This window comes from Zalophus californianus, chromosome 13, assembly GCF_009762305.2.
Source record: "Zalophus californianus isolate mZalCal1 chromosome 13, mZalCal1.pri.v2, whole genome shotgun sequence".
In the NCBI taxonomy this organism is placed as follows: Eukaryota; Metazoa; Chordata; class Mammalia; order Carnivora; family Otariidae; genus Zalophus; species Zalophus californianus.
In genome coordinates this window covers 62,797,644-62,815,312 of record NC_045607.1, presented here as the reverse complement: position 1 = coordinate 62,815,312, position 17,669 = coordinate 62,797,644, and the positions used below count along the sequence as shown (strand labels likewise).

General features: G+C 38.5%; 1 protein-coding gene across 2 annotated transcripts in view; it reads left to right on the top strand.

The window, feature by feature from the left end:
- UHRF2 (ubiquitin like with PHD and ring finger domains 2) overlaps positions 1 to 15,085 on the top strand; it is an 88,193-nt gene extending 73,108 nt beyond the window's left edge. The window contains exons 13-16 of one of the 2 annotated variants that reach the window (XM_027615527.1): positions 381 to 477; positions 794 to 946; positions 13,011 to 13,109; positions 14,059 to 15,085. In XM_027615527.1, the coding sequence (XP_027471328.1) occupies positions 381 to 477; positions 794 to 946; positions 13,011 to 13,099 (339 nt within the window). In that variant the 3' untranslated portion in view covers positions 13,100 to 13,109; positions 14,059 to 15,085. Of the gene's footprint in view, positions 1 to 380; positions 478 to 793; positions 952 to 13,010; positions 13,110 to 14,058 lie in introns of both variants that reach the window. The other variant, XM_027615526.1, reaches the window with a different exon arrangement.
- The last annotated feature ends 2,584 nt before the right edge of the window (positions 15,086 to 17,669 follow it).

The following is a 17,669-nucleotide window of genomic DNA, read 5'->3' as shown; positions in this document are numbered from 1 at the left end:
TGAGTACTGTACTGTACTCTGTGATTGATCTTCACTTACCTTCATATCTAGATTCTTCTCCTCCTTAAACTTCTTAAGCCACCTAGTCAAATCTCCTGAAAACTTGTCTTTCCTCTTTTAGATCTGAAACTAAGATCATTATTTTATAAAATGAAATATTAACAGTCATAACTACATGGTTTTACACTGAATTGGGGATTTTAATAGTCTTCTGTCCTTTAAATGTCTGTTTCCTTTATATAAAGTCTCTTAGTTTAGGAAAAATAAACTCTTCACCCCTGCCCTTTTTAGATTTCTCAGCAGCATCTAGAACAACCTCCCCCCGCCCCCGCCACTTCCTTGCGAAGCTTAAATCTATATTGTACTTTTTCCCTTATCAGTATCCAGTAGGTTACCCTTCAGATAAGGAAGGGAAGAAGACTAAAGGACAGTCAAAGAAGCAGGCCAGCGGAGCCTCAAAAAGGCCGACTACAGATGGTAGGTAATGATTGCAGACATCAGTCCTAAAAATGTAGTTACTCATAAAGAAAAATATTAAGAGGATAAATTGAGAAACTCATAAGAAAAGGGATATTTGGGAGTGGTGGAAAGGCGCGGGACTTTTTGTGTATTTTAGTAGTGTTGGAGCCAAAACAACAGCAAATGTAGTATTCTAAACTCCAAGGGAAGTCAGATGCTGCTTTATGCAGGTTATCTTCATGTTAAACATTACTGGTGCCAATTAACTCTTTGATCTCATAGTTCTGCTTGGAATCACTCAGAAGTTTGCTTATGTATTTTTAAATAAATCTAGATGATTGTCCAAGTGCCTCCAAAGTGTTAAAAACACCAGATTCAGCAGAAGCAGTTGAGGCTTTCCAACTAACCCCTCAACAACAACATCTGATTAGAGAAGATCACCAAAACCAGAAGCTATGGGATGAAGTGCTTGCATCTCTTGTGGAAGGTCCAGTATGTAAAGGTTTTTTTAATAATAATGTTCCAATAACAAATAGTGAAAAATAATACTTTTTGCAAGTCAGTCAAAACTTGATGTTTTTATGTAATCCTCTCATCCAGTAGCCACTACCTTTCAGAAATAATCTAAAGTAATACTTAAATGCTTTTAAATTGATTTTAGGCCTCTTAGTTGTTGGTTTTGACCTCTCTGTGCCTGAACTTACTCATTTATGTTGAAGGCACTGTTCATGGGAAGAATTTTTGCTTTGTATAACACAATTTAAAACTCATCGGGAAATTTTTTGCTGTAGTTCAAAGTTATTCTGATGGTGTAAATCTTAAGCAATTCAGCACATGTTTAACCTAGTGGTTAAAAAAAACAAACAAACTTGATTTATTTAAATACTTTATATGTTTTAGATTATTTCCCCATTTTTTGGTAATCATGGCACTTTAAAGTGAAAAGGAGTTACAACTGATGTGTTGATTTTGTGTTACACTATATTTTGCAAATGAAGCTTTCTTATCAAATTCCAGAAGCTGGAATTTTCAAATATGAATTGTCTATTCCTTCTTTGTTCACTTGCTTTTATTATGTCTTTAATTTTGCTTAAAATTAGAATATTCCATTTTATTAGATAGTAACCCCTTATTAGGTGTGATATAGTTTTCTGGGTTTTTTCCTCTGTGCAACTGCTGTGGGTGAGCTTGAATTTTTATCCTGTCATCGTCTAATAATTTCTTCTTTCCAATGTTCCCTTTATTTCTGTCCATTCATTAGCCAGAACTTCTCATGTGTCTGAAATGGGGTTAGTTACCTTTCTGTCTAAATTTAGGGAGAACTGTCAGTTTTTTCTGTTGCTTTTTATTTGAGAAAGAGTCATCAATATTAAGGAAGAATGTTCCCTGGTACAATTTTTAAACATCCATTTACGTATTTATATATTCATTTATGTATATGTATTTATATAGATATATTTTTTAACATTTTATTTTTAAGTAATCTCTACTCCCAATATGGGACTCAAACTCAGAACCCAGGTCAAGAGTCATATGCTCTACTGACTGAGTCAGAGCCAGCCAGGCGTCCCTATTTATTCATTTTATTTTATTTATTTATTTTTTATTTTATTTATTTATTTTTTAGTAATCTCTACCCCCAACGTGGGGCTCAAACTCACAACACCAGGATCAAGAGGCTCATGCTCTACAGACTGAGGCAGCCAGGTGCCCCTAATTTTTTCCATTTTTTTTAATGTTATGTTAATCACCACACATTACATCATTAGTTTTTGATGTAGTGTTCCATAATTCATTGTTTGCGTATAACACCCAGTGCTCCATGTAGAACATGTGCTCTTTAATACCCATCACCAGGCTAACCCATGCTCCCCACCTCCCTCCCCTCTAGAACCCTCGGTTTGTTTTTCAGAGTACATAGTCTATAATGATTTGTCTCCCCCTCTGATTTCACCCCTTCATTCTTCCCCTCCTGCTATTTTCTTCTTTTTTTTTTTTTTAACATATAATGTATTATTTGCTTCAGAGGTACATATCTGTGAATCAACAGTCTTCCACAATTCACAGTGCTCACCATAGCACATACCCTCCCCAGTGTCTCTCACCCAGCCACCCCATCCTTCCCACCCCCCCACCACTCCAGCAACCCTCCGTTTGTTTCCTGAGATTAAGACTTCCTCATATCAGTGAGGTCATATGATACATGTCTTTCTCTGATTGATTTATTTTGCTCAGCATAACACCCTCCAGTTCCATCCACGTTGTTGCAAATGGCAAGATTTCATTCTTTTTCATGGCTGCATAATATTCCATTGTATAAATATACCACATCTTCTTTATCCATTCATCTGTCAATGGACATCTTGGCTCTTTCCACAGTTTGGCTGTTGTGGACATTGCTGCTATAAACATCGGGGTGCACATGCCCCTTCGGATCCCTACATTTGTATCTCTGGGGTAAATACCCAGTAGTGCAATTGCTGGGTCGTATGGTAGCTCTATTTTCAACTTTTTGAGGAACTTCCATACTGTTTCCCAGAGTGGCTGCACCAGCTTGCATTCCTACCAACAGTGTAGGAGGGTTCCTGGTTCTACGCATCCCCGCCAATATCTGTCCTTTCCTGACTTGTTACTTTTAGCCATTATTTGTTTCAGAGGTACAGATCTGTGAGTCAACAGTCTTGCACAATTCACAGCACTCACCATAGCACGTACCCTCCCCACTGTCTATCACCCAGCCACCCCATCCCTCCCACCCCCCCCACCACTCCAGCAACCCTCAGTTTGTTTCCTGAGATTAAGACTTCCTCATATCAGTGAGGTCATATGATACATGACTTTCTCTGATTGATTTATTTTGCTCAGCATAACACTCTCCAGTTCCATCCACGTCATTGCAAATGGCAAGATCTCATTCCTTTTGATGGCTGCATAATATTCCATTGTGTATATATACCACTTCTTCTTTATCCATTCATCTGTCAGAGGACATCTTGGCTCTTTCCACAGTTTGGCTGTTGTGGACATTGCTGCTATAAACATCGGGGTGCACGTACCCCTTCGGATCCCTACCTTTGTATCTTTGTGGTAAATAGTGCAATTGCTGGATCGTATGGTAGCTCTATTTTCAACTTTTTGAGGAACCTCCATACTGTTTTCCAGAGTGGTTGCACCAGCTTGCATTCCCACCAACAGTGTAGGAGGGTTTCCCTTTCTCCACATCCCCGCCAACATCTGTTGTTTCCTGACTTAATTTTAGGTGGTATCTCATTGAGGTTTTGATTTGGATTTCCCTGATGCCAAGCAATGTTGAACACTTTTTCATGTGTCTGTTGGCCATTTGGATGTCTTCTTTGGAAAATGTCTGTTCATGTCTTCTGCCCATTTCTTGATTGGATTATTTGTTCTTTGGGTGTTGAGTTTGATAAGTTCTTTATAGATTTTGGATACTAGCCCTTTATCTGCTATATCATTTGCAAATATTTTCTCCCCTTCTGTCGGCTGTCTTTTGGTTTTGTGGACTGTTTCTTTTGCTGTGCAAAAGCTTTTTATCTTGATGAAGTCCCAATAGTTCATTTTTGCTCTTGCTTCCCTTGCCTTTGGCGACGTTTCTAGGAAGAATTTGCTGCGGCTGAGGTCGAAGAGGTTCCTGCCTGTGTTCTGCTTTAGGATGTTGATGGACTCCTGTCTCACATTTAGGTCTTTGAAGCATTTTGAGTCTGTTTTTGTGTGTGGTGTAAGGAATTGTCCAGTTTCATTCTTCTGCATGTGGCTGTCCAATTTTCCCAACACCATTTGTTGAAGAGACTGTCTTTTTTCCATTGGACGTTCTTTGCTGCTTTGTCAAAGATTAGTTGGCCATAGAGTTGAGGGTCCATTTCTGGGCTCTCGATTCTGTTCCATTGATCTATGTGTCTATTTTTGTGCCAGGACCATACGGTCTTGATGATGACAGCTTTGTAATAGAAAGTCCAGAATTGTGATGCCGCCAGCTTTTCCTTTCTTTTTCAACATTCCTCTGGCTATTCGAGGTCTTTTCTGGTCCATACAAATTTTAGGATTATTTGTTCTATTTCTTTGAAAAAAGTGGATGGTATTTTGATGGGGATTGCATTGAATGTGTAGATTTCTCTAGGTAGCATTGACATCTTCACACTATTGGTTCTTCCAATCCATGAGCATGGAATGTTTTTCTATTTCTTTGTGTCTTTCTCAATTTCTTTCATGAGTATTTTATAGTTTTCTAAGTACAGATCATTTGCCTCTTTGGTTAGATTTATTCCTAGGTATCTTATGGTTTTGGGTGCAATTGTAAATGGGATCGACTCCTTAATTTCTCTTTCTTCTGTCTTGTTGGTGTATAGGAATGCCACTGATTTCTGTGCATGGATTTTATATCTTGCCACTTTACTGAATTCCTGTGTGAGTTCCAGCAGTTTTGGGGTGGAGTCTTTTGGTTTTTCCACATAAAGTATCATATCATCTGCAAAGAGTGAGAGTTTGACTTCTTCTTTGCCGATTTGGATGCTTTTGATTTCTTTTTGTTGTCTGATTGCTGTGGCCAGGAATTTTAATACTATGTTGAATAGCAGTGGTGATAGTGGACATCCCTGCCATGTTCCTGACCTTAGGAGGAAAGCTCTCAGTTTTTCTCCATTGAGAATGATATTCGCTGTAGGTTTTTCATAGATGGCTTTTATGATATTGAGGTATGTACCCTCTATCTCTATACTCTGAAGAGTTTTGATCAAGAAAGGATACAGTACTTTGTTAAATGCCTTCTCTGCATCTCTTGAGAGGATCATATGGTTCTTGTTCTTTCTATTATTAATGTATTGTATCATATTGACTGATTTGCGGATGTTGAACCAACCTTGCAGCGCAGGTATAAATCCCATTTGGTTGTGGTGAATAATCCTTTTAATGTACTGTTGGATACTATTTGCTAGTATTTTGGTGAGAATTTTTGCATCTGTATTCATCAAGGATATCGGTCTGTAATTCTTCTTTTTGATGGGGTCTTTGGTTAGGGGATCAAGGTAATGGTGGCCTCATAAAACGAGTTTGGAAGTTTTCCTTCCATTTCTATTTTTTGGAACAGTTTCAGAAGAATAGGTATTAATTCTTCTTTAAATGTGTGGTAGAATTCCCCTGGGAAGCCATCTGGCCCTGGGCTTTTGTTTGTTGGGAGATTTTTGATGACTGCTTCAATTTCCTTAGTGGTTATAGGTCTGTTCATGTTTTTTCTTTCTTCCTGGTTCAGTATTGGTCGTTGATACATCTCTAGGAATGCATCCATTTCTTCCAGATTATCTTATTTGCTGGCATATAGTTGCTCATACTATGTTCTCATAGTTGTTTGTATTTCGTTGGTATTGGTTGTGATCTCTCCTCTTTCATTCATGATTTTGTTGATTTGGGTCCTTTGTCTTTTCTTTTTGAGAAGTTTGACCAGGGGTTTATCAATCTTGTTAATTCTTTCAAAGAACCAACTCCTCATTTCGTTGATCTGTTCTACTGTTCTTTTGGTTTCTATTTCATTGATTTCTGCTCTGATCTTTATTATTTCTCTTCTCCTGCTGAGTTTAGGCTTTATTTGCTGTTCTCTCTCCAGCTCCTTTAGGTGTAGGGTTAGGTGGTGTATTTGAGACCTTTCTTGTTTCTTGAGAAAGGCATGTGTTGCTATATACTTTCCTCTTAGGACTGCCTTTGCTGTATCCCAAAGATTTTGAACAGTTGTGTTTTCATTTTCATTGGTTTCCATGAATTTTTTTAATTCTTCTTTAATTTCCTGGTTGACCCATTCATTCTTTAGTAGGATGCTCTTTAGCCCCCATGTATTTGAGTTCTTTCGACTTTCCTCCTGTGACTGAGTCCTAGTTTCAAAGCATTGTGGTCTGAAAATGTGCAGGGAATGATCCCAATCTTTTGGTACTTGTTGAGACCTGATTTGTGACCCAGGATGTGACCTATTCTGGAGAATGTTCCATGGGCACTAGAGAAGAATGTGTATTCCATTGCTTTGGGATGGAATGTTCTGAATATGTCTGTGAAGTCCATTTGGTCCAGTGTGTCATTTAAAGTCTTTATTTCCTTGTTGATCTTTTGCTTAGATGATCTGTCCATTTCAGTCAGGGGGGTGTTAAAGTCCCCCAGTATTATTGTATTGTTCTTAATGTGTTTCTTCGCTTTTGTTATTAATTGCCTTATATAATTGGCTGCTCCCATGTTCGGGGCATAGATATTTACAATTGTTAGATCTTCCTGTTGGATAGACCTTTTAAGTAGGATAGAGTGTCCTTCCTCATCTCTTATTACAGTCTTTGGTTTAAAATCTAATTTGTCTTATATAAGGATTGCCACCCCAGCTTTCTTTTGGTGTCCATTAGCATGATAAATGGTTTTCCACCTCTTCAGTTTCAATCTGGGGGTGTCTTTGGGTCTAAAATGAGTCTCTTGCAGACAGCATATAGATGGGTCTTGTTTTTTTTATCCAATCTGATAGCCTGTGTCTTTTGATTGGGGCATTGAGCCCATTTACATTCAGGGTAACTATTGAAAGATATGAATTTAGTGCCATTGTATTGCCTGTAAGGTGACTTACTCTATATTGTCTGTGTTCCTTTCTGGTCTATGTTGCTTTTAGGCTCTCTCTTTGCTTAGAGGACCCCTTTCAATATATCTTGTAGGGCTGATTTCGTGTTTGCAAATTCCTTTAGTTTTTATTTGTCCTGGAAGCTTTTATCTCCTTCTATTTTCAGTGACAGCCTAGCTGGATATAGTATTTTTGGCTGCATAGTTTTCTTGTTTAGTGCTCTGAAGATATCATGCCAGTCCTTCCTGGCCTGCCAGGTCTCTTTGGATAGGTCTGTTGCCAATCTAATGTTTCTACCATTGTAGGTTACATATCTCTTCTCCAGAGCTGCTTTTAGGATTTTCTCTTTGTCTCTGAGACTCGTTAAGTTTTACTATTAGATGTCTGGGTGTTGACCTATTTTTATTGATTTTGAGAGGGGTTCTCTGTGCCTCCTGGATTTTGATGCCTGTTTCCTTCCCCACATTAGGGACGTCTCTGCCATAATTAGCTCCAGTATACCTTCTGCCCCTCTCTCTCTTCTTCTTCTGGGATCCCAATTATTCTAATGTTGTTTTGTCTTACAGTATCGCTTATCTCTCGAATTCTGCCCTCGTGATCCTATAGTTGTTTATCTCTCTCTTTCTCAGCTTCTTTATTTTCCATCATTTGGTCTTCTATATCACTAATTCTCTCTACTGCCTCATTTATCCTAGCAGTTAGAGCCCCCATTTTTCATTGCACCTCATTAATAGCCTTTTTGATTTCGACTTGGTTAGATTTTAGCTCTTTTATTTCTCCATAAAGGGTTTCTCTAAAACTTCCATGCTTTTTTTAAGCCCAGCTAGTATCTTTAAAATCATCATTCTGAACTCTAGTTCTGACATCATACTAATGTCTGTATTGAGCAGGTCCCTGGCAGTTGGTACTGCCTCTTGTTCTTTTTGTTGAGGTGATTTTTTTTCCATCTTGTCATTTTGTCCAGAGGAGAACAGATGAATGAGAGAACAAAATGCTAACAGGGTAACAATGTCCCCAGAAAATATACTCTAAAGAAATCAGAAAAGACCTGAAACCGGGGGAAACGAAAGGGAAAGAAAGAAAAAAAAAGATAAAAGATAAAAACAAAGAAAAACAGAACAAAACAAAAAAACAGTATGATCAGATATGAGGCTGGTGCATAGATCAGTGTCACACACTAGATTTTGGGTGTATTTTGGTCAGTTAGAAGAAAGTGCCTCCCAAATTTTTAAAGAAAGAAAAACTTACATATGTTCAAAAATGGGTTAATATGAAGGGATGGAATATGACTGTAAAGAAAATTATAAAAGATTTTATAAAAGGAATTGATAAGAAGGTGTTTGAAAAAAGAAAGAAGAGGATTTAAAAAAATGTGATCAGGTAGGAGACTAGAACAAAGCCATACACTAGAGATTTAGGGTATATTTTGATCTCTTAGAAGAAACTCTATCTCAAAATTTTAACGAGAGAACTTACATATATTTATGCCAAAAATATGGGTAACTACTATGAAGGGATAGAATATGACTCTAAAAATGAAAAATAAAAATGTTTTTTAAAAAAGATAAGATGTTGGTTGAAAAGGGAAAAAGAAAAATTAAAAAAAAAAAAGACAGTTAAAAAAATTAACTTTGAAAGACTAAAGAATCATGGTAAAAAAGCCATGAATTCTATGTGCAGTATTCCCCTAGCGCTGGAGTTCTGCCGTTCTCATTGATCGGCAAACTTGGTCTTGCCTGGCGGTTCTTGCTGATCTTCTGGGGGAGGGGCCTGTTGCCGTGGTTCCCAAATGCCTTTGCTGAAGGCGGAATTGCCCCGCCCTTCCTGGGTCTGGGCCAAGTAATCCGCTTGGGTTTGCTCTCGGGAGCTTTTGTTCCCTGCAAGCTTTCTGTACAGCTTTGGAGGACGAGAGTGAAAATGGCGGCCTCCTAATCTCTGCCCTGGAGGAGCTGAGAACTTGGGGCCCCACTCCTCAGTGAGCCCCCAGAGAAAAGCAGTCAGTCACTCCTGTCTCCCCGGTCTCCGGCCACACTGCGTGCTTACCCACCCTGTGACCGAGTGTTTCTATCTCTGGCACCCGACCCAGTGTGGAGTCTCCAAACCCAGCAAATCCCTGAGGTGCGCTCCTGCCCCGCCCCTCTCCGAGAGGAAGGGGAGTTTCCCCAGATCTGCCACTTGTTGGGACCCTGCTGGAAGAGCAGTGGCCTGACTGTCCCGCTGATTATGGCTTGTGGCAACCCCAAGCTGAGAGCCTGCGCCTTGGCTCCATCTCTGCAGCCGGCTTCCCCGCTCCGATACCTGGGAGCTCTATCACTCTCGGGCACCCCCGGTCTTTCTGTGGCCCCGAGGGTCCTGAGACCACACTGTCCCAGTGAGGGTTCCACCCCCTGCTTAGCCACTGGAGCGAGGTCCCTCAGCGGAGCCGACTTCTAAAAGTTCCAATTTTGTGCTCTGCTGCTCTGTCACTTGCCAGAGCGACCAACGGAGGCCCCCTCCCCCACCATCTATCCTCCTGAATATCACCTCGGATTCACTTCTCTGCACATCCTACCTTCCAGAAAGTGGTCGCTTTTCTGTTCAGAGGTTGTTGCTATTCTTTTCTTCGATCTCCTGTTGAGTTCGTAGGTATTCAGAATGGTTTGATCCCTATTCAGCTGAATTCCTGGGACCAGACGAAATCCAGGTCTCCTACTCCTCCACCATCTTGCTCTGCCCCCAATCACAGGTGCCCCTAATTTTTAAACTCTTAAGAAATGGGTGAGATTTAGCAAATACTTTTTTTTTTTTTTTTTTGAGATAGTGCCATGGATGTGAGGTGGAGACAGAGAGAATCTTAAGCAGGCTCCACAGGCAGTGAGGGGAGCATGACGAGGGGCTTAATCTCACCACCCTGAGATCATGATCTGAGCCAAAGTCAAGAGTCAGTTGCTTAACTGACTGAGTCACCCAGGCACCCCTCAAATACTCTTTTAGATTCATACTGGAGTCATCATTTTCTTTGCTTATAAATGTGAAATGTTGGGTTATTCTTTGTAACATGAGGCTTACATGTTTGGAGGACAGAAGAAAGTGATTTAGTTCTATATGAAGTGTTACTTGCTTTTTAGCCAGGAGACCCAGCCAAAATGAGAGTCTGATTCTGGTAGGTCATTTTCACTTAGAGAAAGCAAGATACAGCAGACAGTTGTTGATAATAGTCTAATTATTCTCTGGTGAGAGGATACAGCTGGTTAGGGATAACTCAAGTGAGTTCTAGCTCCTGGGTGGGCAGGAGACAAAGTAGTAGATATAAGTGAATGAAAAAACCCCTTAAGTGTACATGGAAGTTCTTTCACATCTGTTGATTGGAAATGTGTTTTGGGCTTCACTGTGAGACTTTTAATATGTATATCCTGTTTTATCATTTTTAAAAAATTATTGAAGTGATTATATCCTGTGAAACTTGGCAAATGTATACAAATCAAGTACACTTGTCACCTCTTCTTTCAATGTAGCTTTTATATGAGATAGTCACCAGTTAACAGTTCTCAAACCACCACCAAAAAAAAGAGACAAAAGTAGTATTCAGTAGGTTATCCACTCTTGGCAGGGTCTTACATGGCTGGGTGAAATGATTGTGACCTTGCAGCTAGTGATTACTTACTCTGGATGTTTATGTGGTATTGCCATGGGCAAATTTTATGCCCATTCTGTTCATATAAAGCAGGAATACATTTATCAAGCCAGAAAAATCAGGTGTTGGCCAATGGCGACTTTTAAATAAATGTATATATTATATATATATATATATGTATATTTTTATCCCAATACCTTCGCAAGGCCCTGCATGATCTGGCGTCCATACTTCCCTCTTGCTGCTCTCTCAGGCCCAAACTGCTTCAGCTACATGACCTCTGTGCTGTGTGAACACACTCAGCCTGTTCCTGCTTCTAGGCCATTATACCTGTAGTACCTCTCTGACTAGAAAATTCTCTTCTCTATACCTTCATGTGGCTCATTCCTTCCTGTAAGTCTCTACAGAATACTAGTCCTCAGAGAAGCCTTCCCTGGCTACCCTTTCCAAAACAGCCACTCTTTACTCATGCTCAGTTATTGCTATCTGAAATAGATTTTTTTTTTTGTCTTCTGCTCTCCTAAAGGAATATAAACTTCTATGAAAGTAGAAACTTTGCCTTTTTATCACTTCTACACAGATGAGTGCCTAGCACATTGTAGGAACTCAAAATATCTGTAGTACATCTTACAGGTATTTTGGAGATACCAGGGAAATTATCAGTCATTAACAAAGTACTTTGTCACGGGGAAGGGGACCTGGTATTAAAGTTTGAGTTCTTTCCGTATCTCCCCTAAATGGTATATTCTTTCAGTGTGTTTTGTAATACTTGTTGATAATTTGCTTGACTTTTATAATGTTCATAAATAAGTTTCAAGATACAACTTTGAAATGGAACCTTTGATTTATCTTTTACCTGAAATTCTTGTACATTCTGCTTTTTTTATTGACCAAAAAAAAAAGATAAAATACACTCTCGTACTACCAAAATCACTGAATTAGCCTTGTGACTGTTCAAAAAACTATTTATCCTTCTAGCTTAAAAGAAACAGTTGGGTAAAATGGAACCAGCAGTGGCTTTTGATGAGTATAAGAGTACCCATTTGGTCATCTTTGCTTAAGATGGCTCTACCTTTTTTTTTTTAAGATTATTTATTTATTTGAGAGTAAGAGTACGTGAGAGCACAGGGAGGGGCAGAGGGAGAGAGAAACTTCGGCAGACTCCTTGCTGAGCTCAGCCTGATGTGGGGCTTGATCTCAAGACTTTGAGATCATGACCTGAGCTCAAACCAAGAGTCGAGGCTTAACCAACTATGCCACCCAGGGGCCCCAAGATGGCTCTACCTTTTATAATTTAATCCCAATTTGAGTAAACATTGGTATTGGGAAAATATGGGATATTTTAGATTGACGCAAAATACCACAGAAGATAATCCTAGGAAAGTAAACATGTTGATTCTTTTTTTTTTTTTTAAGATTTTATTTATTTATTTGACAGACAGCAAGAGAGGGAACACAAGCAGGGGGAGTGGGAGAGGGAGAAGCAGGCTTCCCGCTGAGCAGGGAGCCCAATGTGGGGCTCAATCCCAGGACCCCGAGATCATGACCTGAGCAAAGGCAGCTGCCTGACGACTGAGCCACCCAGGTGCCCCAAATATGTTGATTCTTCAGAGTATTAGATACTACAGAGTATTTGTGCTTTTATTTTCATAGCTTAAAAAATATTCAGGTTTTGGGGCACCTGGGTGGCTCAGTTGTTAAGCGTCTGCCTTCGGATCAGGTCGTGTTCCCAGGGTCCTGGGATTGAGCCCCACATCGAGCTCCCTGCTCGGCAGGAAACCTGCTTCTCCCTCTCCCAGTCCCCCTGCTTGTGTTCCTCTCTCGCTGTGTCTCTCTCTGTCAAATAAAATCTTTAAGAAAAAAATTGGGGTTTCGTAACAGCAAAAGATTGAATAAATAACATGTGTTCATATTACTGGAATACCACCCAGCTTTTTTGATAAAAGATCTGTATGTAATGACTTTGAGACAAGCTGTCCATGATTGTTTTTTTTTTCCTTTCAAGTTTTTATTTAAATCCCAGTTTGTTAACATATGTCCATGATTGTTTTAAAGGGAAAAACAGTAATCTCTGGAATGTGAGGTTTAAGGGGAACGTTTACTTTTTAATGCCACATATTTTGATTTTGCACATTTTCCAGTCCAGTTCTAAGATTTAAAACTAACGTGTATATCTTAATGGAATGGAGTTTCTCTGTTTTATATATTTGCTTCTAGTACCATCATTTTTTTTAATACAAAATGTGTGATAATGACAAAGACATTTTTTCCCTAATTACTTAGAATCTTATTAATATTGTATGAAATACTAACCTTTTTTCTTCCCCTTGGGTACCATTCTAGAATTTTCTGAAAAAATTGGAACAATCTTTTATGTGTGTCTGCTGCCAGGAGCTAGTTTACCAGCCTGTGACAACAGATTGCCTCCATAATGTCTGTAAAGTAAGTAGATTTCTTTCTCATTTTCCCTTGTTTAGACAAGAGGGTTCACTAACCTCCAGACATGTTTTTAGCATGTAAAGCATTTTTCCATGAAACAGAACAGTTGTGGAACCTTGTCAACTAAAAACATTTTGTTACATTTTGGCAATAATGCGTGTTTCAATTCTACAGTAATAGTCAAATATGTATAGTTGAGGTATTCTATCATGTTTGGAGTTACTGAGGAGAGGTTGAAATGGAGAAGAAAGTAAGGTGTTGTTGCTGTTTTCTATGTTAGAGCTTATGTACATTTCATATATTATAGGGCAAACTGAATTCCATCCACATAATGGAATCTAAAACAGATTCTGTCTGGCAGCATTCCCAGAGGGGTTGAATATTGTATTATTAGTGTGGTGTAAAGGGAAAAACCGAGTTTTAGTCAAACCAAGGTTGGAATCCTGCTCTACTGCTCAGTGGTTATGTGCCCTGACCTAACTTCTGAACTTTAGTTTCTTTTGTGGAATGGAAGTAAACCTTTCGCATATGTTTGTGCCTGACCTATATATTTCTGGAAGACACATTCTGCGTTTAAGTGATTTGATGAAACGTATAACTTAGTTCTAAGTAGAGGAGTCCTAAATTTTTTTTTAGGTGTTCTGTCATGAAAGATCAGGATTAAAAGCTAACCTAGAAGATGAGGCTAGTGGAAACTATACATAAATTCTAACACTCTCATTTTATTGGATGAGGAAATTAAAGGACATAAAAGTTAAAGTCTCACAGTATGTGCTAGAAGTGGAACCTGAAGCCATGTCTATAGAGTAGTTTTCATAGTGCAGATTCAGACCTTTACAGTTGTTCACCCTGTTTCTAGTTCCTATTTAAAAGTCATTGACTTTTCTACATGCTATTACTGTTATGAAATTGGGTATGTTTTTGTTTTTGTTGTTTTTTGGTTTTGCCTTAGGATTGCTTACAGCGCTCCTTTAAGGCTCAAGTTTTCTCCTGCCCTGCTTGTCGGCATGATCTTGGCCAGAATTATCTCATGATTCCCAATGAGATTCTGCAGACTCTACTTGACCTTTTCTTCCCTGGCTACAGCAAAGGACGATGATTTGTCTACTTCTGTGTTGCTCTTGATGGCTTTTTGGACAGTAAAGAATCTAAAATGATTGGGGGGAGGGACCGGGGAGGGTGGAAGCGCAATGGTGGACCATATCTCTCACGTTCTGAAGCAGCTAATCCTCTTTCCTACATAGCCATTATCTTGTGTGTGTAGTAAGAGGCCCATTTCTCAACTGTCTTTTAAATATCAAAAGGTAGTTCCTGTCAGTAACAACTAGTTTTAAATGAGTAAAAAGTCAAAGCCTCAGCTCTAGTTGATATCCAAGTTATGATTTATTTTGCAACTACCTCAGGACAGAAAAGACTTATGGGGATTTTTTAAATCATTGAGTAATTAGTTAAATGAAATTTTAGCTACGCACTGCCTCCCAAATATTAGTTGTGCCTGGTTTGTGTAATTTGATTTTACAGAGGAAATGACACTCAAGATCTTTGGAACGCAGCTTCTGTATTGTGCATAATACATTTTTAATGTCTTCTTCCATTACAATGTGTTTTGCAAGGACAGGTTCATTTTTTAGCCCATTTTGTGAGCTCCATTGTGCTTTTTTCTGGTGTTTTATGCAAGTTGACTACTAATGACTAATGAGAACAATATGAATGCATTGTTGCTGCATTAGTGTAATGTGGTGTGGTTTTGCACTTAAAAGAGGTATTCAGATGCTCTAGTTGTAAATGTTCATGAAAAGCCTCTTCTGTACTAGTCAAACTGCTTTTAGTGAGTCTCACCAGTGGTTTTACATCTGCAGAGCATTGAGGGCTGGGCTGACTTTTGAGAGAACTGAAATTGCTTCATATTGTGATCCTAAATTTTATATTCACTATATTCCCTAAAGTATACCTTAATAAATATTTTATGACCAGAAAAATAGCTCATCTTGCTTCACTTTTTTACATTTGTCTGGCTTATAGTACATATTTTTAAGAATCACTTCCAGAGTATTTCATTGTATATTTTAAAACAGACGTTTTCTATAATTCTCTATTCTTGATTTTTTGGTAATACGAACTAGTATGAAATCTGGGTTTGATTTTTTCTTTACTTTTACTAAATTGGAAAAATTTTCAAAATAAGTACCTAGTGACTGTTCTTTTATCTATAACAACTTCAGTCTTGCATTCAGTTTTAGTATTATCAGTGCTACTTATTTCACTGCCATGAGAAAACATCTTTCTAGTCTCTGAAAGTATATTGTTATATTTTCATCAGTTTTAATGATTGTTATATTTTCATCAAAGTTTTAATATGATAAAAAGTTTAATATGAGAAAACATCTTTTTCTAGTCTCTGAAAGTATATTATATTTTCGTCAAAGATTTAATCAGTTTTCCTGCTTCTGGATTCAGAGCCACATATAGCGCCAATATTTATTGAATATTGCTTTGCACTAGTCACTTGTACATTTTTATGTGTATTCATTTCATCCTCCTGACAACCTTTAGAGGCAGGTACTATTATCCCCATCTTATGGATGAACATCAGAGGTACAGAAAGGTTAAGAAACTTGCCAAAGTTCGTACATCAAGGAAGTGTCACAGCTGTGCTAGAAACAGGCGCGGACGCTGGCAATCTTACTTCTGGGCTATATAAACTCTTACATTTGAATGTAAAACTAGCCAAGCTAGTTTGGGTGCTTTTCCTGCCTTCAATTAAATTCAAAATCAGGTCCTGGGGATCACTTACAGCATAGTGATTGGAACTGTTTTTACTTAGGGCTAGTTATGGACACTGGAATACTTTTCATTTTGAAGACTCAAATAGGGCCTTTTTAGATTAACATTAATCATTAAATTGCATCATCTAGTGTTGTATTTCCTTTGGCACTGACCATCTCTCTGTGTGAAGGGTGGGAAACAAACATCTCCCAGTTCCAGCTACTTGAACTGGTTTAGTTCTGCTTTTATTAGCAAAATAAGTGATTCCCACAGTTAAGCTATGTTTTGTCTTAACTTTGCTATAATATTATGGACTAGGAAAGAAAGTGGATTCCAGCTTAACATGTTCAGGAGCCAAGAATGGCCCAAAACTAAGCAATTTTATGTTGCTTTTAAACTTTTTCAAAAGACCTCAGGTTTTTTTACATAAATATTTTGGTTTGATATGAAAGATACAGACTTTTAGGAAATCACCACAATACCTTTGCCACACATGTAAAAAAAAAAAAAAACATTAACAGTTATATCATCAAATATCTAGTAAATTTCAAATTTCCATTGTCTAAAATGTCATGTATAGATATTTTAGGTTTGTTTATGTCAGGATCCAAATAAGGACCTTACATTGTTATTAATTGCTATCACTTATGTGTCTTTTAATCTGTATATGTCCCTTCAATTTTCCTTTACTTTTTGCAATTTGTATGTTTAAATTATTCTGGAGCCTTTCTGACAGAGCAAGATTTTGCTGATTATAACCATGTGGTATGGTCTAACCTGTTCCTCTTTATTCTATGCAAATTGGTAATTGGAATTCAAGCATGACCAGATTCAGGTTTGATCCACTGCCCCCACACCCCCCACACTCCCCACACCCTGGGCCAAGACTTCTTCATAGGTGGTACGGTTATTCCTTCAGGTGGTATATAGTATTTGGTTGTCTCTTAGGCTCAAGTTTGAAAGAGTAGCTTCTCACTGGATTCTGTTATATGTAGTAGGTTACAGTGATTGCTTTTAAGTACTCAGCCACTTTCATATGGGTAGGATTTTTTTTCTAATTAGCATAAGCAGGGCCTCTAGTTGTAGAACTCATTCTAAATAATATCGTTCATTCAACAAATATGTGCATGCTAGTATGTTTAAGAATAGAAAAAGGGCGCCTGGGTGGCTCAGTTGGTAAAGCGACTGCCTTTGGCTCGGGTCATGGTCCTGGAGTCCCAGGATCGAGTCCCCCATCGGGCTCCCTGCTCAGTAGGGAGTCTGCTTCTCCCTCTGACCCTCTCCCCTCTCATGCTCTCTATCTCATTCTCTCTCTCAAATAAATAAATAAAATCTTTAAAAAAAAAAAAAAGAATATTAGGTAAACTTTGGGGAGTTGGCAATCAAACAGCCTAAGCTCTCTCATAAACTTGTTATGACAGTTTGGCTAACAGAAAGGGGGACCTGCCTGTATTACAGCTTTGGATTTTAGTATAGAGCCTACATACGAACTGAAGAGAGATCTGCTCTGACTTGCCCACTGTGTGCTATTTCTTTTCTGCTTATTAGGGACCGAACCATTTCCCATTCTTCAGGACACCCTGAAATGTAGAGCTCATGACTCTACCTGATTTTAGGGAATTGAGCTTGATAATTCACTTATCACCAGCTTAAACTGGGAAGAGTTTTCCATGCTTATCTCCTGTATGCTGACTGGTCCACACACCAGATGTTTGAATCCCTGAAAGAACTGATTATTTAGTAACCTGGATTGATCAGACAGTACAAAGAAAAAAATACAAACACAAACACAAAATA